The sequence below is a fragment of the Chaetomium fimeti genome (assembly GCF_033439085.1).
Source record: "Chaetomium fimeti strain CBS 168.71 chromosome Unknown B0H64scaffold_2, whole genome shotgun sequence".
In the NCBI taxonomy this organism is placed as follows: Eukaryota; Fungi; Ascomycota; class Sordariomycetes; order Sordariales; family Chaetomiaceae; genus Chaetomium; species Chaetomium fimeti.
The window spans coordinates 1,952,980-1,972,493 of NW_026944330.1; the positions used below are offsets into that span (position 1 = coordinate 1,952,980).

The following is a 19,514-nucleotide window of genomic DNA, read 5'->3' on the forward strand; positions in this document are numbered from 1 at the left end:
CCAGAGGATCCGGAACTGGGTTTCAAGCGGCCCTCTATCTATAATTATCGCGGCTTATCTACCTATTATTTGGAACCTAAATACCCGGTATAGTAGTAGGGTTAGGCTCTTATATAAAGGGAAGTAGTAGATATACCTATATAGTATAACCATTACCTATAGGACCCGGTATCGTATACAGAGCGTATATAGCGTAATAGTTAGGAAGATTAGATTTAAACTTATAGATAGGAGCTATTATAAGTTTAAAAGGGAAGTATAAACTAGGGTAACGAGCTCCCTCTAACTAGAGGGATATAGGGTCTAGAATTTTCGTTTTTCTATTTCTTCGTTACGTTTGTCTGCCTAGGGTATCCTTGTATTTAGTCAGAGGCTTAAGCCCTCTCAGAGTTTACAGGGTATACAATTCTATTTCTTTTTCCGTACTTGTTGAAGTAACCTCTTTTTGCGGTAGTTGTAACCGCGGCCTTCTAACCAGAAGGCCATATATATAGGTGTATTGATTCTACAGTTGTAGGATCTGTAGTGTTGAAGATTGTTCTCTAAGCCAATTCCTCCCTTATACAACATTGACATTATAACGCGCGCGTAGTACGTGACTTACTGTAAATGTTTGGTGGTATGTGTGGTTTTGAGGTGTATCGCCACTTCAGTAGTATCGGCTATAATAGTATTACTCTCGTTATCGCCCTCTATAGCTAGAACTGGGAACCGCTATTTACAGCTAGAGCTTTCTAGCTACTGTAATTTAATAGTTAGCTTTATCTACTAGGTGGTTATCTTAACAGCTATTAGGCTTACTATACTTTGGAAGGCTTATAGTAAACCGGCTAGTATTAAAGGTTAAGTCTAACTTTAAAGATTGCTCTTACCCTCTTATACCTACCGAGAACTTTATATATTTTTACACCCGGGCTACCTTACACACCTGCCGGGCCATATACACCGCGATTTTCCAGCACTATTGCCCTACCTCTACCAATATACTTTTTAATTAACTCTAAATATACCGGTTTATTCTACTTATTTAACCTATCTCACTTTATAACTTCCATAGTTAGTTAATACCTATAAACCCAAATACTATTACTTTATATCTATAATATCAGTACATTATAGCCAACCCTAGTAATACTCTAGGCAATACTCTAGCCGGTCCGCCGCAACCGTTATAATTTATACCTAGTACTGTTAGAAGTAAGTATTATAAAGATTCGATAATAGTAAGTTACTTTAATAACTATATATTTAAGTTACTTAGATAAACCAATACTAACCTATATATTATTATAGGCCAGGTTAATTACTCTAACTACTACTATAGATATTATACTGCCCTTACCTATTGTACTAACTATATAAGAGACTGAAAATATTATACCCTATATACCCTCCGGTGCTATACCCGGTACTAGCGATATACCTAGTACTAGCAATATACCTAGTACTAGCGCTATAGCCGGTACTAGTACCGGCCCTAGTATAATATCCTTAAAAAAAACTCAAGGTAGTTCAACCCTATATAGCTCTAATAAAGAAGGCCAGGCAATCGATATACTATACCCCAACCTCTTTAAGCCTATCTCTTACACTTTATATAAGGAGCTACTTACAATACCCGATATCTAGGTTACTAGGAAAGTTAAATAGATTACTCCCAATACCCCTCTAAGTAAATAAGAGATAAATACTATAAGGACTAAGGTTAATATAAAGCTCCACTAAATCTTCTTTATATACTATAATACCCGCCTATTCGGAACTATTATTTCCGAGGTATACCCCGAAGTTCCTAGAATAAATACTGTTTTCTACAACCTTTATAAATATATTTAATATTAAGCTTAGTTCTATAGGTACTATCTGTTATACTAGTAGATATACGTTTATATAAAGACCTAGTTTACTAACTTCTAGGATGATTTCCGGTATAACCTCTAGATCTATATCCCTAAGTAGAACTTATATAGCGATAGCTTTACAATCTTTAAGCCTGAAGATATATAGTATATTAAGATCTAGGTTGAGAGTAAGATCTAGAAGGACCTCTTTAGTATAGTTTTTAAATAGTAGGCTAAATATATTAATTAGGATTAGACTTTTAAGAAGTACTATAGGAAGCTTTTCTACTTCCTCTATATTATATTTAGTATTATAATTAAATAGGTCTTATTTATTATAATTTCTAAAGAGATCCTTAACCTAGGTAAAAAGTAGAATCCAGATAATATAATAGGCTAGATAAAGGACTTAACCTAGTATAATATCTATACTAAAATCTTTAAAGGCCTTTTAGTACTAGACTTTTTCTAAGGGATCGAACTATACTATTTTAAATAGATTAAGCTTAATATCGAGGAATAGACTAAGGAACTTATTGTTAAGTATACCGATATAATAAACAAATATATTATCTCTTACTTACTACCGCCTAATTCCGGTAGTAGCAATAATAAATCGGCTACTAGTTCTCTCTAGGACTTACCATAGTATAAAACTATATAGTACCCCCCTTACTATTAGAACCTCTCTTATTCCGCTATAACTAATACTTCTAGCTAGATTACTAGAATACTATTTATATTGCCCGGTCCTTCCAAAGTATTAGAAGACCTAGCTCTAACTTCCTAATATAAGGATAAGGGTAAAGGTAAGGAGGTAGCTAGACCTAAGAATATTAAGGAGGGTCTTTATAGTAACTATATATCTATTAGCTCCAACAATCTCTAGCTAGATGATAATTATAGTATAGCGGCTCAGACTAATACTGATAAAACGATTTCCCTTACTATTAGTAAGTATATCTAGTAGCTTCTCGAATTTAGCTGCTTACTTAAAACCGCTATAGCTATCGCATTTAATAAAGGTAACTTAAATAAGGAATAGAGTTAATTACTAGAGCAACTATTTATAAGGGCTACCGGTATTAACTATAAAATAATATCTATCGACAGTACTTCTATATCCTAGGGTAGGGGTACTAGTACTAGCGGTACTACTAACTACCTATCTCTAAACTCTAATATTAACCCCTTCCTCTTACTATTTAGTTATAATTTTAGTAGAGATCTTACCTCTACAAAAAGAAATAATAGTACATTAAACCGGGAGATATAGTAGAACCCTACTAACCGCCCTACTATAGGCTTACCGACTTTTAATTTTAGTAGTACTATCCTACCGAGCTAATAGAGCTCGGATAGTATTACTAAGACTATTATACCTCTAGGTACTACTACTTTAACTATACCTATATCTACCTCTATAGTATCTATAGCTATATCGTCTATAGGTAGAAGTATAGTAGTATCAATACTGAAGAAGCTATCTACTACCCTAATCTCTATTCCTAAGATACCTATATCCTCTCTATCTACTAGTACTATAGGTACCCGGATACGGAAAATAGGTAGGACTTCCGAAATACCAGTACTACTTCTACTCTAATATACCTAGGCTATAGGTACTACCGGTCCTAGTAGGATTACCCTACCTAGTCTATAGTATATTACTAGAGGTCTAGGTAGTATATAGTCTCCTATATTAGTGGTGGCTACCGGTAAACTAACTATCTAGAGAAAGTTAACTATTAAGAAGGCTACTATTAGTAAGATCCCCTAGCAATTACCTATCTTTATTATAGCTTTAGCTACTAAATAGCAGAGTATATAGGAGTAATAAGCTCTTATTATATAGCCTGTAAGTATAATAGCCGGTGGTTCTACTAGTAAATCTACTACTATTACTACTACTACCTATATCTTAGCTAGGACCTATTAAACCTCCTAGTATATACTTATAGCTAATAATAACTTATCTTTAACTACTAGTATTTATATAGATATAGCTAGGTATAGTAGTACCCTAGCTATATATAGTAGAGGTAGTTATAGTAGTAAGGGTAGTTATAGTAGAGGTATATCTAATACTATATCCAATACTATACCTAATACTTAATATAACTATAGTAACTATAATACTTTATAGCTAAGGTATATACGCTTACTAGATTATACTACCTATTATAGTTATTACTTCTATTTATAACTTAGTTAATCGGTAACCGAATATAATACTAATATAAGCTAGGATATAAGTGATAATAACTATAATAGGTCTATTAGCCTATTTAAACTCTACTCTAAATATACTACTATATACTAGGCTAGTTACTACTAAACCTATAGTATAATACTACAAGCTATAGAATAGGTTAATAAAGCTAAAAGCGATATATTACCTTTAATAGTTACTAGTATATAGTATAGTATAGACTACCTTTATAACTACTTCCTAGGCTAGTACTTTAAAGGGGAAAAATAGATAGATCTAATTAATTAAAAAGAATATTACCTAACTTATATATTTCTATTACTTCTCTATTTACTTATTTATTTACTTCTTATTACATTGTATATTGCCACCTGGCTGTTCTCACCCACTGGTCATTCGCTACCGTATCCACTAACGCAGTCCTCCTCCGGCGCATCTTTCAGCGCGTCTTTCAGCGCGTCTTTTCTTGACGCGTCTCCACTTGCCTAATCGGGCATGAGTCGCAAGAATTGACCAATCAGAGTGGCTGCATTAGGTGGGGCGTTCATAAGCCTTACGGAAAAAATAAGCCTTACTTTAGACAGAAGCCTTACGAGCCTTCCAGAAGGCATGTAAGGCTAACCCCTCTCCTCATTTTCCCACTACGGTATTCAGGTCGCGTTTTCGGACCACCTGCAGGACCCCACGGCCGAATTTGGGTAGTAATGTCGTCGGGGCCGAAGGTCTATCTACGCATTATAACTCCAGTAAAGCCGAAGCCGAAGACAAACACCGCTGTCATACGGAGGTTGAAATGGCCATACATACACCAGTGCAGGGGCTAGGTACCACGCAGTCATTTCAGTATCTTCGATAGAGGCACCTGATAACGATGGGGAATCCGCCGTCAGTTTAGTCGAGGAATATGGCCAAATCGAACAGGAGTGCATCATAACCACTCAGCGCATGACCACAGATGCGGCTGACATGGCCGAGGCCGGAAATAGCCGGGGGTTCGATGACAGCCACCAACGGACGGCATGGTAATTAATAATATGTAAGAGAGAGGTCCAACACCAACTAATTAAGAACTAAGAATAGCACATGTGACATACTTAGATTACATGGCGCTAATAACTTCGTGGCAAACCAAGCACCCTCTCGCTGATATAATTCAAAATCATCTCCCGACTGACGGGAGCGATTCTCGGCACCAAACACTCACGAAAATAACGCTCAACATCATACTCCACCGCATATCCCATGCCTCCGTGCGTGAGGACGGCTCTTTCGCAGGCCGAGAAAGCGGCCTCTGCCGCCAGATACTTGGCGCTGTTGCAAGCCACACCAACCGCGTCCGGTTGGGCCGTCTCCTCGCCGCCCGCCCTGCTCTGGTCATAGAGACGTGCCGCGTGGTACGTCGCCAACTTGGCCGCCTCCAGCCGCATGTATGCATCCGCGAGGGGGTGTGCAATCCCCTGGTTCTGCCCGATCGGCCGCTGGAAGACTGTCCTCTCCCGCGCGTAGGCGGCTGCTTTCTCTAGTGCCGCGTACCCAAGGCCCAGCGCCTCGCCGGCGAGAAGACAGCGCTCTGCGTTCATGCCATGTAGAATGATTTTGAAGCCTTGCCCCTCGTCACCTACCAATGAGTCTGCTGGAATGGGGTAGCTGTTGAAGAAGACCTCGTTGGCGTCCACTGCCCGGCCGCCCATCTTCTTGATTCGTTGCATGTCTAAGCTGGGGCTGGACCGGTCAAGGTCGATGTAGAACAGCGACAGGCCTTCACTCGGCTTCTTGACTTGCTCTAGCGGTGTCGTCCTTGCTAGCAATATCATCTTGGATGCCACCTGCGCGCACGTAATCCAGATCTTCTGCCCGGACACCTTGTACGAACCATCGGCCTGCTTAACCGCCGCAGTAGACAGCCTCAGCGTGTCCAAGCCCGAGTTGGGCTCCGTCACGCCAAAGCACACGCGCGACTTCCCCTCGATGATGTTGGCAATGTCCTGCAGCTGCGCGGCGCTGCCGAAGCGCGCCAGCGGCTGGGTCGCGTAGACGTTGGCGTGGACGGACTGGGCCCCGGCCATGCCGGCCCCCGACTCAGTGATGGCCTGCATCATGGCCGTGGCTTCCGAGATTCCGAGGCCCGACCCCCCGAGGGACTCCGGGAGTGCGATGCCGAGCCATCCGCCCTCGGCGAGCGCGGCGTGGAAGTCGGCCGGGTCCTGCTCGCGCTGGTCGCGGTCGCGCCAGTAGGCGTTGGAAAACCGCGCGCATAGCTGGGTGATTGCGCGTCTGACCGTCAGCTGAGTGTCGGTAAAGCCGGCTGTCGTCATGAGCTGTCTCTGTGCTGTGGCGGAGAACGGGGCGCAGGGGGGTGCGGCGACCAAACACGAGGGGCGACAAGGCCAGTGGCCGTTGGCGGCGCGAGTGGGTGTTCGTTGTGGAAACCCACTCGCCCGCCTCGGTCGCCTCATAAATCGTCGCATTGTAGTGGTTGAGACGGATACGAGGTCCAACGCTCACTTTTATGAATCCGGTCTTGTCCAGTATGGCCTGGTGTGCCTAGCAGGCATCTTTTACACGATCCGAACAAAACTCGCTGGTTCGGACTTTCTTCCTGTCAGCACTCCCGACAACTGCCGAGCGGGGCGGGTGGAGCGAGAAATGACAGCCCTACCAGAACCGGTGTGCCGGTCCTTGTATCCATCCGTACCGTACCCCAGACTTTCCGTCTTTCCATCCAAGTTCCCGGGCAAGTTGCATTCGTCCACCGACCGCGCTAACGAGGCAAGTTTCGGGAGCATGAATATTAATCGCAGGACTTGGACTTGTCGACCTCTGCAAGATGTTCGCTATCCACAAGCGAAAACGCATGGGGTGAAATCCCTCGGAGTTTAGGTGATGGGATCATTGGGATGATCCGAGGGAGGCAATCCGCAGCAGGTAAGAAGAATGAATGGCTGGTGACTCAACAACTGAGGGCCTGATCCAGACGCACAGGATTACGGTAATCCTGTGTTGGCCCCCCCCTGCAAGTATCGAAAAATTGCGTCCACAGGTTAAATGGAGGCGCCTTTCCCTTTTAAGCAGTGGATTTTGCCGATACTTTGGGGCCAGTTGCTCGTAATCCCATTTTTGCCAAGAGACAATGTACCACGCTAAGGGGCTCGCCTCATTGCCTACAAAAGGTTTGGTCGCCAAGCCAGAGGCACAAAAATGCCTTCCAAACACTCTTTTTCGTAATCCCCGATTTTGGGGATTACGATGTCGAGCTCTCAGGATTACGGCTGCGGTAGAGGCGGTTAGAGGCGGCAGAATAAAAAAATTATTTTAACTTCTCTTTTTTAATATATTCTAACTATCGTAAAGGCTATAATATTATTATTACCTCTATTGTTAAGTTGGCCAACGTTAATAGTATTGATAGCGATAAATAGGAGAGAGGACTAGTATCGGGGCGATAAGCTTCTTCGCTGCAAGAGGCCTACAGATATATTAACTAATTCTGCAGGCCAAGCCGCTAACTTTTAGGGCAGAATGTATCTTTTTCAGGATTACGTGTAATCCTGTGTGCGTCTGGATCAGGCCCTGAAGCCGGGCTGCATCGGAGGTTCTGGGGGATTTCCATCTCACGCGGTTCCTGAACAGCCCTCAAGACCCACCACTGCCCCGCTGAGTTGGCCCAGAGTGGAGCCGTGAAGGTCGGTACCTAACAGTTTTCGAAATTCCTGACTGATTCTGCCTGTGTAATCTATGTATTGTAATCTTCCCAACCTCAACCTCCCCCTCTACACTCGTGCCCTGCTAAACCACCCCCCACTCAACGACGAGACCAACACCCCCTCCCTACTGAAACTGCTCGGCCCCGTACTTGCCCGTCATCTCCATGCGCAGCAAGCCCCCCTTAACAATCTCGTCCTCCCTAGCCACCAAATCATCCACGCTCCACTGCGCGGCCACGGCGCGGCCGCTCAGGAACTTGGCCTTGTCACTGGCCAGCCACACGGCGGCGCCGCCGACGAGGGCGGGCGAGTCGAAGTCGAAGTGGCGGAAGCTGTCGGGCACCATGTCGGTGTCGACGAAGCCCGGGTGCAGCGACACGGCCGTGATGTTGGGGTAGCCCGCCGCCAGGTGCGTCATCAGCTGCTGGCTCGCCACCTTGCTGGTCGCGTACCCGGACATGATGGGCAGCACCAGCCACGCCGCCGCCGTCGTCAGGTTGACGATGGTCGCCGGCGTGGTGGAGGGGTCCGGGAGCGCGTTGATGAAGCCCCGCGCGAGCAGGAAGGCGCCCTTGGCGTTGACTTCCTGTGAAGGGGTTAGTAAGTGTTTGATGGAAGGGATGGGATGGGGGGGGGGGGGGGGGGGGGGGGTTCTTTTTATGCTGTCCACGGCCGGAAGGGGTATGTTGGGAATGGGGGCACGTACATGGTTGGACCACCACACGTCAATGTCCTGCTCGTGGAAGTTTCCAGCGGCAACGCTGACACCGGCATTGTTGACGAGGACATCGGCATGGCCAAAGGTCGCCTTCACCTGTGCGAACAAATTGTCCACCGACGCGACATCGGCGATGTTGGCCGCAACGGAAAGGAGCTGGACCTTGGGGTTGATGGCCTTGAGTTCGCCCTCGACCGTCGCAAGCTTCTCCGCGTTGGTCGCCACGAGCACAATGGCCTTCGGGCCGGCTTTGGCGAATGCGGGAGCGATTCCCTGTTAGGACGAACTGTTAGCTACTGGTCTGATATCGTAGGTCCCAAGCTGTTTGGGGGGGGGGTTACCCTGGCTCCAATGCCGCGGCTGGCACCGGTGATGATGACAACCTTGCCGGCCAGAGACAGCTCCGGCTTCGAGGGGTCAATGGAGGGGTACACGTCTTGGTAGACGTTCTTGGTGAACTGGAGGCTGTTGATGCATTTTTGTTAGTGCCATGGCCGCTTGAGTATTGATGAGGCTTGGGGTCGCACCTGGTGAGGAAGTGGTCGGATGGGAGGTTCTCCATTGCGGCGGTGTTGATGTGAAATCGACGAAGTGTGAGGTGAAGATGTGCTGATGTCTGGTGGTTGTGATGTGGTTTGTGATGAGTGCGTGATGCGTTTGATGTGCATTCTGGTAGTAGAAGACTGGACTATGAAGCTCGTTATATATGATAAAAACACACGAATTTGTCAGTAGATCACGCTCTATTCTTACAAATTCGCGTTTATCGGCTCTGAGGCTCCAGGAACATCTTCAACTAAGCAAGATATGCAGCTCGATCAAAGTTGCCCGATCGGGAAGCGGGTGCAACATGGCAACGTGGAGCAAACGCTTGGCTCCGATCTCGCGCCGCCGTTGATTGGCGGGCAATGATGAAACGGATTCAACTCCTTGGAGGTGGGCTGACAAACCTCGAAGGCTCCAACGACTTCGAAATCCAGGCTCGAGCTAAGTTTCCTTTCTTGGATAACCTCCATCGGATTCAGCACAAGTGACTTAGCCAGAACCCTCGCGCCGCTTGTTTTGATCATGATTTATGACAAATTCGCCCCTGACAAACGGATTAATCACTGCTAAGCAGCAGGGGTTTCAAGCAGCGTGCCCGATTGAACGAGACCGGGCAGGCAGCACTGTGATCAATAGAGCATCGAACCCCCCGCCAAGTCTCGATTCGGGGAAAGTTAGAAAGTCACTGAACCAGCTACGACTGAAGCATTTAATCGCCATGGGTCGACTACCAACCAGCGGGTACTGCCAAACATGCCGGAAGAGACGAGTCAAGTGTGGTGAGTGGTACCTGCATGGTTAACTCCACTACCTCCCTACCAGTGTCGGCACTCCCCGGACACGGATCAAAAGTTTCCTCATTGAGACAATCCTTTGTACCTGCAGATAAGGCACGTCCCACCTGCGCTCGTTGCATTTCCTCCGGCCACACCTGCGGTGGCTACGAGCTCCCCATGCGCATGAAGGTGCTTGGCGTCCATTCGGAGCATGATGGTACCCAACGGATGGTGCAGGTCACTTCACCCGAACCCACCACTACCTTGGCGCGCCTGCCACATGTGCCGTCTCCCACAGCCGACTTACGCCTTCTCCGTAACGAACAGCAGACGTCCCCGCCCTACTTTTTTGCCAAGTACGGCTGGGCCCCGTTGTGGCGCCCGCTCATTCTCTCCGTCACGACCAGCGGGTTCCCCGAGATTAATAGAGTCTGTTTCTATGCCATCTCGTATGGATACACGGGTCTTGGCCGTGGGGATAGCGCCCTGAAGGCCCGAGGCGGCCAACTCTATGGGCATGTCTTGCGTGAAGTCCACTCATTGTTGTTGCAACCTGCCAAGCCCCAGCTTGCTGAACTGTGTTCCACCTTGATATTGATGGCCATGTATGAGGCAAGTTTCGCCCGGTCTGGCCCACGCTCGGTCGTTACATTGCTAACGTTAAACTGGTTGTCTCCAGTTTGCCATGAACAAGATCCGCGGAGACGCGCCTCCCCACCACGCCGGTATCACAAACATCCTACAGTACTGTGGCCCGGATATATTTCAGAATGACAAGCTCCTCCCCGTGTATCGGTCGTGCAGGACTTTGCTTGTAAGTTGTGTGGGGTGCCAGACACGACTCGTCATCCCGTATACCTACCTAGGCAGGGAGGTATGTACTGGACATGCAGCTAACGTCGCATAAGATCTGCCAGGCACTCTTTCGAAAAGAACGCTGCTTTCTCGAAGATGAACCCTGGAAGACTCTACCATGGCAGAAACTACCAAAGACCTTCGAGGATCGTCTCTTGGACATCATCGTCGACCTGCCCGGTATAGCCGAGGCTGTGGTTGGCCATCACGACCGAGCTGCCTGCCTCGACAGGATCAACACGGCAGCCACGGCGTTACAGGTTTGGCGGTGGGACTGGCACAGAGCCCACTCGCGTTCTGCACACCTAGTCCGACATCCCGGAAGTCCCGCTGACAAAACACGCACGATGCCTTTCGTGGTCAGCCTGATGCTGCAAGCCAACTTGGAATTCGACTCGCCGCGGCTGGCGCTCGATGTCCTGTACTACAACGCCGCGCTACTCTACCTGATGCAGCTCGACGCCTGCGCCCGCGGCCAACCATCACAACAACCCGAGCGGCTGTCGCCCGAAGATGAAAGGTATGTCCGTCGGCAGGCGGCAGCGGCCGCGGCCCATGACGGCAATCCCCTTCTTCTTCCGGGACAGGCCAGGTTCCGCTGCCAGGCCGCGGCCGAGGCGTATATGACGCTCTCTTGCATCACTAGGATGCTGGGAACTACACCGACGAGGCAGACGATGATTACGCCGACGGCCATTGGGATTTTGTACTGGGTCTTGCGGGACCAGCTGCAGTTGGGCGAGGACTGGTTGGCGTTGCTGCTCTCGAAACACGCCTTCTTTCATGATGCACAAAGGGTGTTTGACGGTTTTTACGTGTCAGCGCGCGTTGATAAAAGCGCGTAATTAGGTACCCTCGGTAACCACTTTGTGGCAGACGGGAGACCCAAACGTGTAGCGTGTGACTCGGCTCGCCATGGTGTAGCCTTGATCACATGACTAACGCCATCCCCCGGTCGGAACCCTTCCTCAATGCATGGCGATTGATTGGTCGGCGCTCGGTTGAGATGGCACCTCTTTCTCATCCTCAACCCCTTTTCTTCTTCCATCGATCAACCTCACCATGATCACGAACAATGCTGTCCAACCTTTTCCGCCTGGTGCACTGGCAATGGACATGGATGGTGTCATACTCCTCTAGGATACCCCTATGGTCGCTTTTGCCTGGTGACCACATTGTCCCAGCCGAGGCTAGGGCTAGTACCATCGGTCACGCGGCGGATGAATTTCCTACCATGACCGACGACCAATATCGGCGCCTTAAAAATGACTTCATCGAATCCCTTGATCCGAATGCCGTCTGCGCACTAGCTTCCAAGCACAACAGGGGCAGACCTTGTCGGGTTGTGGCCAAGGCCAGCGGAAGTTTCAATGTTTGCTTTTTCGTCGAATTTGATGGGAAAGGTCCGGAATGGGCTGTGAGGATTCCGATAGAGCCAGCCTTTGAACTTCTTGAAAATGCGTGGATCAAGGTTCAGAGCGAAGTCGCAACCATGCGGTCAGTACATGTGTTGATTTCCCCATCCTCCGGCCGCTACTCACACAATTCCAGCTACCTCCAAAAAGAAACACGAATTCCCGTCCCATGCGTTTTTGCCTACGGACGCGATGTTTGTTTGACAAAGTCGCGCACGAGGACGCAGATGTTCATCATCTCCGGGTTTGTCCATGGTCATGCATTGAACAAAAGCCTCTTAGTGGGAGCAGAAGAGCAAGCCCGAAAAAGATTCTACTCTCAGCTCATTGATGTTTTAACTGAGCTAAGGGGCCTCGAGTTCCCTGTCATGGGCTCCCTCATGCCGGATGCGGACCGCGGGTCCTGCCCACACGTAGGTCCCGTTATCTCCATGTCTGCTACGACGCTCTTGCAGCCACATCACAGCGCAGCTGGCCACCCCTCGTTTCAACGCCCCCCTCGAAAGCCCTTTGCTTCCGCCAGTGAATATATGAAGTACCAGTTGAGCCTTATATCGGGGTTCTTGCTGCTTCCGGTTGCCGATCATACCATCGATGACATCAAAGAAGAGATGTTCGCTTTTCGCGGCATAGAACAGATATCTCAGGACATCTTCACTTCACAACTAGATGGAGGGCCATTCGTTCTGCACCATCTCGACTTGCGAAGCGCCAACATCATCGTCGACGGAGAATTCAACATTAAGGCTATCATCGACTGGGAGTTCTCTGGTACTATCCCTCGCCGGCTCTTCACTCCACCATCCTGGATCACGGGCCATGATGCTACCGAGACGGACGAACAGATACAGATGCACACTGACTTTCGTGCCGTCTTGGACGAGAAGAGCAAAGCCCATGCTCGCTGTCGGCGGCTTAGAGAGGAGTGGTATGATGAGCGAACGACCGCCGAAGCGAACAAGGCATTTTACCTTGCTCACGTCCTCCGTCGTCCAACCGACGTGACCGACGTGTTTTCCGCCTTTGTTGCTCAGCAACACCCAAACAAACCCTTCGATGAGCTGGTATCCCACTTTTTCCACCACAACCAAGCACTTACATTGGAAGCGCACCGTCGGGCGGACCAGTGCGAAAGATACACGCAGCATCTAAAAGACAACGGGTTGTACGAGACTGACCTCGACCGGCTGTTGGCGAGATCAGAAGCCTTCAAGGCAACATGGCGTTGATCATGAAACTACCTAGCTACCTCCCTCCCCGACCGAATCAACCGTCTCAATCCCCAGCGCCTCTTGTAGCTCCACAATCTTCCTCATCATCTGTGCCATGCTGATGTCGATTTCATCTCGCCTCCGTTCGTACTCTTCCTTTTCTTCCTTGGCAGACTTTGTTCTTCGCTTATTTCTTCTACCGCGAGCACTTGATGCGCTTCCTGACACCTGATCCAAATCTGCATCATCGAATGCTCGTAGGAAGTCCAAGACACTATCCAGTTCTTTTTGTTTCTCCCCCCTCTCCAGGATGGCTTCACCCAATCTCTTCCGGAGCTCCTCGTTTGTCTGGTCCATTTGAGGGTTGGGTAAAAAGGGGGCTTCCCGGGCAACAGCAAGGATGACAATGGGTCTTTCGTTCGGCAATAAGTCAGCTCTGTTCGGCAAGAAAGGGTACCTAGATGCCCGGTACCTACCAAAGATCGGGCCTTGGCTCTGCATCTAATAGTACGTAGACACTAACTCTCGTTAACGTCTGCTTGCTTTTTGCTGATGTATCCGGAAAGCGGCCCGGAGAGGGGGGGAGGGGGGAGGGGGGGTTGAAAAGGACCATTAGGTAGGCAGCGTTTTCTGTGTACCCAATCGGTTGTTGGACGGCCACGTTTTGTCACGGGATGCTCGGCAGGGTGCTTCATCCGCATGAAACAGCAAATCGTTCGCGGAAGAGAGGAACTGGGGACGCAGCTGATCCTGCGTTGGTAGTCACAACTGTGGGAATGAGTGCGTGCTGGGCAAAGTGGTCGATCTGCTTCTAGTTTGTATTAAAGCATCCCCAAGTAGGTAATTAGACCATACTTAAACATAAAGTTGTTCTCCCCTCCCTAGTAGTTATTCCCACTTTCCATAAATACAGCGAGCAAAGGTGCGGCAACCGCGGGCACGATCTCAGGAGCCGAAACTTCGAAAAATAGGTACCTACCTAAAACGCTCCGGAAACGGCGAGTCCGCGACGTGGAAGGTGGCATGCTGCAACTGGCGCATGTCAAACCCAATCAGATCCATGATCTTCTATGTGGCAAAGTCATCTACCGTAGCTGTTTGGTGAACGCGTTCAAACTTCAGCGTGAAGCTAGATATAGAGAAACACCGCGAGGAGATCCAGACAGAGCGCATCTAGAGGATACAACCTCGACATGCGCTTCCGCGGGCAGCCGGTGGTGACTGCAAGAGAGAGGAAGGCGTTCGTCCAGGGCAACGCCGCCAGTTCCCAAATCTTCTCGACATGTCGGTAACGAAAGGTTTCGTGGTCGGACATCGGAATACTGTCAATGAACAAATTCTTCTTTTTCCAATTTTGTACAGATAATTTACGCGGTCTCGCCCCCCTGCATCCGGTGAAACGACATGAGTCGGACTATCCGTATCTCCCCTGGCCTCCGATTGCTAACTAGGGGATTCACGCACTCGTTTTGCCAACCACCCTTTTCTGGTACGAGCGCGGTGCCCGCAGCTTTACGCAGTGCTCGTCAAGACTTTGAAGACGAGGTTTAAGACTACGGTACCTTACATAGTTGAATTCTTTAGGCTAACTGGGCGTCACGGGATCCGCCACATCCAATACTCCGACAAGGCTGTCCATTCATCCTCGCAAGATGCCACAATCGAGTCAGCCCATCCGCCATCTCGCCATTCGTGGTTGTGTTGTCCGACAATAGTTAGCTTGCAGTATTCCCAGTATTCTGGATACCAACCCGCCTGCCCCCAGTCCACGATCCCCATGATGCTGCGACAGCTCGGAGTGTCGGAGATGATGACATTGTAAAGGTGAAGGTCGGCGTGGGTGAAATACACCTTGCATATGTCGGGAAGGAGGGATCTGTATGGATCTACCGGCCTCTCGGACATTGGCAGCCATGAGAGCGCAGTGAACTGTACCCAGTCGTTGAAAGCCGAGACGGTATGGAAGGGTCCCGCCTCTTCGCCGCCGCGGAAGTAGATGTCCTGCACCTGACCGTAGTTGATGGAACCTAATATTCTTGAGTCAACGAGACGAATCCGCGAAACCCGGCTACCTGGTAGGTACCTAAGGTAATCACAGACGTACCGATGAACGGCTGGGATGAAGGCTGTTGGATCCGCCTGAGAGAGGCCACCATTTGGCTCAGCTGACCACAGATGGATTTCTTATCCTCTTTGGTGAGCAATGGCCATACTTCCCCAAGGGTTGGGCCCTTGATTAAACTCATGTAGATGAAGTTCTCGCCCTGGTCGACTCTCCATCCGAATAGCTCAGGCACGGGCACATCCTTGGCGGGGAACAACTGGCCGATCGCCCACATTGCTTGTGCTTCTTCCAGCTTCACCTTGGAAGGGTGGCCAAACTTGACAACGAGATTTAGACGTTCAAACTTGACCACCTTTAGGCCTTGCGCTTTGCTCATTTCGCGGACTAGATCTGGGGGCGGAAGTTGGGGAGCCGGCGAGGTGCTACTCGTGGGACGGAAGAAAGACGTTTCGTAAAAGTTCATCTCCAGGTTCGAAATGTCCGGAAGCGAAGGGAGATGTAGTGTCGGTGAAATTGAGGGATCCATAGTCAGAACGCGACGGGAGTTAGGTACCGAGAGAGGGTTGATGAAAACCGAGGGAAGCTGCCGAGCGGCGCACAGTGCACCGCACTCGGGGTTGACAGGATTGGAACCCAATAAAAAGGCCGGGGGCAGCGATGGATCACTGCTCACCCTCGACTCACCCAGCTCTCACCCGGCTCACCCCCATTGGCGGCACGGTAAGCCGGAGCCATACGCGCAATAGTGCGATATTCTCAAATACAACGTCTCGTACCGTCAAAGCAATCATAAGTTACAACAATAAAAAGTATCCCTAAAACCCCTTTCCTCCCATGAGTCCCACCCAGCCCGAGAGCCCCGAGGCCATCAAACATCAAACCTCAAACCCGCCACTCCTCACCCTAGCCCTCATCCCCCCCACCCCAGGCGGCCCCTGCGCCCTCCTCTTCGCCTGCTCGGCCTCGACCGTCTTCCAAAACAGCTTCGTATCCCGCACCAGCCGCACCCGCTCGATCTCGTCCTCCATCTGGCGCACGGCGCGCACGCGCAGCTCGTTGAGGCGGCGGTAGTTGCGCGTGCGCTGCAGGCTGGCGGGCTGCCACAGCAGCGCGAGCCGCGTCATGACCCATTTTGTGGGTACGTTGATGCAGTAGAGTAAGAGGGCCAGGGAGAACTTGTCGAAGGCGAGCAGGAGCGAGAAGAAGATGACGACGAGCGAGATGCCGAACACGTAGTACAGCTCTTCGGCAAGGGTGCCGAGGCCGATGCGGTAGTCTTGGATGTTCATGCCGAAGACGCTGGTGATGAAGGAGAGGGGGAGCTGTTGGGGGGGGGGGGGTTGCGGTGGTTAGATATTGGTTTCTGGTTGGGGATGGGGGGAGGGTTGGAAAGGGGGAAAGGGGGGTGCTTACGAAGATGATGCTGAGGACGGAAAACAGCATGATCGATTTGCCCTGGTTGGACTGCTCGATACTGTTGGCCACGGCCTCCCAGGCCGAGACAATTCCAGCGTAACGGCTCTTGGTGTCAAGGAGGTCTTGGAGCCGCTTGTGGCAGTGCTCGGCTGCTGTGTGGAGGCCGTCGATTTGCTTGTACTGGTCGGACAGGAACAGCTCGGACTCGTCGGCGCACTCGAGCGTCCAGTTCGCGGCGGACTTCTTGTCGTCGAATATGTCCTGCCCGTCGTCCAGTTCCTCACGCATGCGCCTAACGTCTCGCAGCGCGGGGGTGTGTGGTAGCGTGATGTTAACGCCCAGCCCGTATTTGGGTACGAGACGGCGGGCGACGTGGATGTGGTACTTTTCTAGAACCTCGCGTTGGATGGACTTGATCTGGCGGATAATTCCGAGGTCGCTAAGGATATTGTCGGCTTGCTTCATCAGGCCGGCCTCGGGGTTGATATTCATGAGCGCCTTGTGCGCCTCCGCAATCTGGGCCTTGTCTGGGGAGCCGTACGCTGTCCAAATCTCTTGAGCTAGAACGGCTAGCTCTTGACGGGCGGCAAGCTCCCGTGTTGTCTATTTCGATGTCAATAGTCGTGATGGGAGGGGGCCTTGCTGTGCGGACTCACCACGAAGTTGATCGAGTCAGTGAAGATGTAATTCATGAGGGGTTGCCGGTCTTCGAAGGAGGTGTTCTCGTAGAAAGTCCGACAGCAGACATCGAACACGGAAAGGACGAGATCATATGGGTTCCCAATTTCCCGCTCTCCCCTTCTCAACTGATCCCGGACACGAGTGTGCACGCCAGACGGGTCACTAGCAAAGTACGAGCCCCAGCGTTGGGGGAAGCTGGTGATGATGGTGTCTGGAAAGTTAGCCCCCGAATGCTCCTCAAGATTTCAAGGCGAGGTACTCACTCTCGTCCAACACGAAAATCCACAGCTGGTCTACCATCAAGAGCCGTGATGATGTAGATCTCTCCGCAGTACAGTCTGGGCACTGACACCACTTACTGCAACCCTGGCGAGTCGTGTCCCGGACCTTGGCCGTTGCCCGGTACACAATCTGGTCCTGGTCGAGCTTCTTTGTGTCGCGCAGAAAATTGGCATACTCGTTGAACGACTGGTGGAGGGTCCGCCGCGGATGCAAAGGCGGGTTTGCGTACAAATAGTCGCCGATGAGCTGGTCATCTTCGTATGCTGTCATGAGTTTGGCGATGCGCGCCGCGCCGAACAAGATCCTCCCAATGACGCCACGGCGGGTGGTCGCGCGCATTGCCATGGGCCGAAAGTGGTTCATGGAGGCGGCAATGGTTTCTTGGGCCACGGCGGAAAGAGACGTCTCGTTGATGTTGTGGCCGCGTAACTCATTATGAAAGTTGTCCTCAACTCTATCATGCACTTGTAAAGCTGAGGGGTCCTGCAAGGTAGCAGTCCGAGTGGCCTGCTCGATTGCCTTGGATTGTCCCTCCCAACCCTGGGCTGTCTCCCAGTGGAGATATGGTGACTAGAGAGAGTTAGCGGTAACTCGGAAATAGGAGTATGGTGGTAGAACTTACAAATAGGCACATGGCGTTTGTGTTCCCGGAGCCTCCTTTAATAACTTCACAGCCGGGATCCATTTGCCGGGTGTGAGGGGCGCCGTGGCGGTCAGCACCCTCGCGCGAGTGGCCGCGCCAGCCGACGCGACGAAGGATCTCATGCGTCTTAGGGTTGTTTTTGGCCTTTTCGAAGAGATCCCCCCTGTCCGGCCTCACCTCGTTGTAATGGCGAGCAATGGCCTCCTGAGTTTTGTATCATATTAGCACAAAAACAAAGGAAACAAGAGAGCATAAGAGCATATTTACCTCAACCCACGATGGATTGTTCGCGGGAATGTGGAACCACCTAAGCATGCCTTCCTCGCATGGCTCCGTCAAGACACTCCTATCGCCATCTCTGGAGAGAAGGTCGGCCAAGGGGATGGTTTGATCAGGAAAGCTCCCCTGCAACTTGGAGTGGGAGTGAGGCTTTCCATCCTTGAAGTACACCGCTGCAGCCTGCAGTCCCTTGTAAGTGTGCTCTTTACCGTCCTCTTCGACATGGTGTGATCTTGACAACACAGCATCAATGTTTGGTGTTGACTCTGTCGAGAGCGTTTTGCCGCCAATTTGTATGGTCGGGATGTTGACCTGGCTGCTCCGGCTGCCAATGTGCAGGCGGGACAATGTATGGGCCAGGGTCCTCTCCCCTCTTCGCGGCTGGGGTTTGGACCGGAGGTCAGCCAGATGATCGGCGAGGCGGGCTGTCCAGAACTCCCCCTCGGGGCGGGAGTCGATATGGGATCGGACCCGTTGAACTCGAGAAAGCCAGTGGGCGACCCGCCCCTGAAGGTCTTGATTTGCGTTTTGCAGGTGGTTCTCTCGCTCCTCGAATCTCAGGCAACGGGAGTAGTGCAAGAGATCGTCGTGTGGAAGCGGGAGACATTCCGATCGCTTGGGCTTCTGCCTGCCCGTTGGCTGCTGTTCCAGCCCCATGTTGATTAGAGATGATTATATTAAATGTTTGGGCGGTGATGTTGCTCGGCGTCAACGTTGAGTCCCGGTTGCTTAAAACTGTTGATTTCCAAGCTTAGTGCTCAGTGATTATTATGTTTACACGGACGGTCAACAAGTGCGCCAGTATTAATTATTTAACAAAATGCAAACGTGGTGACTTTCTTCATGGTTTCACCGGCATCCTATCGTCCG

General features: G+C 50.1%; 6 protein-coding genes across 6 annotated transcripts; 2 read left to right on the plus strand and 4 right to left on the minus strand.

The window, feature by feature from the left end:
- Nucleotides 1–5,115: 5,115 nt before the first annotated feature.
- B0H64DRAFT_386090 (acyl-CoA dehydrogenase/oxidase) lies at nucleotides 5,116–7,021 on the minus strand. Its single transcript, XM_062803120.1, has 2 exons — nucleotides 6,713–7,021; nucleotides 5,116–6,644 (listed from the first exon to the last, which is right to left on the minus strand). The coding sequence occupies exon 2, from the start codon at nucleotides 6,519–6,521 to the stop codon at nucleotides 5,163–5,165; it is 1,359 nt and encodes a 452-aa protein (XP_062662273.1). The 5' UTR covers nucleotides 6,522–6,644; nucleotides 6,713–7,021; the 3' UTR covers nucleotides 5,116–5,162.
- Nucleotides 7,022–7,797: 776 nt separating this feature from the next.
- Nucleotides 7,798–9,236, minus strand: B0H64DRAFT_422497 (uncharacterized protein). Its single transcript, XM_062805567.1, has 4 exons — nucleotides 9,003–9,236; nucleotides 8,817–8,940; nucleotides 8,464–8,748; nucleotides 7,798–8,343 (listed from the first exon to the last, which is right to left on the minus strand). The coding sequence occupies exons 1-4, from the start codon at nucleotides 9,035–9,037 to the stop codon at nucleotides 7,882–7,884; spliced, it is 906 nt and encodes a 301-aa protein (XP_062662274.1). The 5' UTR covers nucleotides 9,038–9,236; the 3' UTR covers nucleotides 7,798–7,881.
- Nucleotides 9,237–9,444: 208 nt separating this feature from the next.
- Nucleotides 9,445–11,640, plus strand: B0H64DRAFT_386095 (uncharacterized protein). The gene is made up of 4 exons (XM_062803121.1): nucleotides 9,445–9,800; nucleotides 9,907–10,409; nucleotides 10,477–10,611; nucleotides 10,706–11,640. Exons 1-4 carry the CDS (start codon nucleotides 9,551–9,553, stop codon nucleotides 11,495–11,497), a joined length of 1,680 nt encoding a protein of 559 aa, XP_062662275.1. The 5' UTR covers nucleotides 9,445–9,550; the 3' UTR covers nucleotides 11,498–11,640.
- Nucleotides 11,641–11,772: 132 nt separating this feature from the next.
- Nucleotides 11,773–13,296, plus strand: B0H64DRAFT_318029 (kinase-like domain-containing protein; the record flags this gene model as incomplete). Its single annotated transcript, XM_062800366.1, has 2 exons — nucleotides 11,773–12,149; nucleotides 12,204–13,296. The coding sequence occupies 2 exons, from the start codon at nucleotides 11,773–11,775 to the stop codon at nucleotides 13,294–13,296; spliced, it is 1,470 nt and encodes a 489-aa protein (XP_062662276.1).
- Nucleotides 13,297–14,759: 1,463 nt separating this feature from the next.
- Nucleotides 14,760–16,075, minus strand: B0H64DRAFT_386097 (kinase-like domain-containing protein). Its single transcript, XM_062803122.1, has 2 exons — nucleotides 15,383–16,075; nucleotides 14,760–15,305 (listed from the first exon to the last, which is right to left on the minus strand). The coding sequence occupies exons 1-2, from the start codon at nucleotides 15,867–15,869 to the stop codon at nucleotides 14,875–14,877; spliced, it is 918 nt and encodes a 305-aa protein (XP_062662277.1). The 5' UTR covers nucleotides 15,870–16,075; the 3' UTR covers nucleotides 14,760–14,874.
- On the minus strand, nucleotides 16,047–19,301 carry B0H64DRAFT_422501 (uncharacterized protein; the record flags this gene model as incomplete). The annotated part of the gene is made up of 6 exons (XM_062805568.1): nucleotides 16,047–16,665; nucleotides 16,757–17,362; nucleotides 17,416–17,651; nucleotides 17,704–18,292; nucleotides 18,345–18,569; nucleotides 18,708–19,301. The coding sequence occupies 6 exons, from the start codon at nucleotides 19,299–19,301 to the stop codon at nucleotides 16,219–16,221; spliced, it is 2,697 nt and encodes an 898-aa protein (XP_062662278.1). The 3' UTR covers nucleotides 16,047–16,218.
- Between the last annotated feature and the right edge of the window lie 213 nt (nucleotides 19,302–19,514).

Excerpts from the sequence above, each read along its gene's own strand:
- B0H64DRAFT_386090 (XM_062803120.1), bottom strand. The coding sequence starts at position 6,521 with ATGCGACGATTTATGAGGCGACCGAGGCGGGCGAGTGGGTTTCCACAA.
- B0H64DRAFT_422497 (XM_062805567.1), bottom strand. The coding sequence starts at position 9,037 with ATGGAGAACCTCCCATCCGACCACTTCCTCACCAG. Across the intron at positions 8,941-9,002 it reads TCCGACCACTTCCTCACCAG|CCTCCAGTTCACCAAGAACG; the intron begins GTGCGACCCCAA and ends ATGCATCAACAG. Across the intron at positions 8,749-8,816 it reads GCCGCGGCATTGGAGCCAGG|GGAATCGCTCCCGCATTCGC; the intron begins GTAACCCCCCCC and ends TCGTCCTAACAG.
- B0H64DRAFT_386095 (XM_062803121.1), top strand. The coding sequence starts at position 9,551 with ATGACAAATTCGCCCCTGACAAACGGATTAATCACTGCTAAGCAGCAG. Across the intron at positions 9,801-9,906 it reads GAAGAGACGAGTCAAGTGTG|ATAAGGCACGTCCCACCTGC; the intron begins GTGAGTGGTACC and ends TTGTACCTGCAG. Across the intron at positions 10,410-10,476 it reads TATTGATGGCCATGTATGAG|TTTGCCATGAACAAGATCCG; the intron begins GCAAGTTTCGCC and ends GGTTGTCTCCAG.
- B0H64DRAFT_386097 (XM_062803122.1), bottom strand. The coding sequence starts at position 15,869 with ATGGATCCCTCAATTTCACCGACACTACATCTCCCTTCGCTTCCGGAC. Across the intron at positions 15,306-15,382 it reads TTCATCCCAGCCGTTCATCG|GTTCCATCAACTACGGTCAG; the intron begins GTACGTCTGTGA and ends CAAGAATATTAG.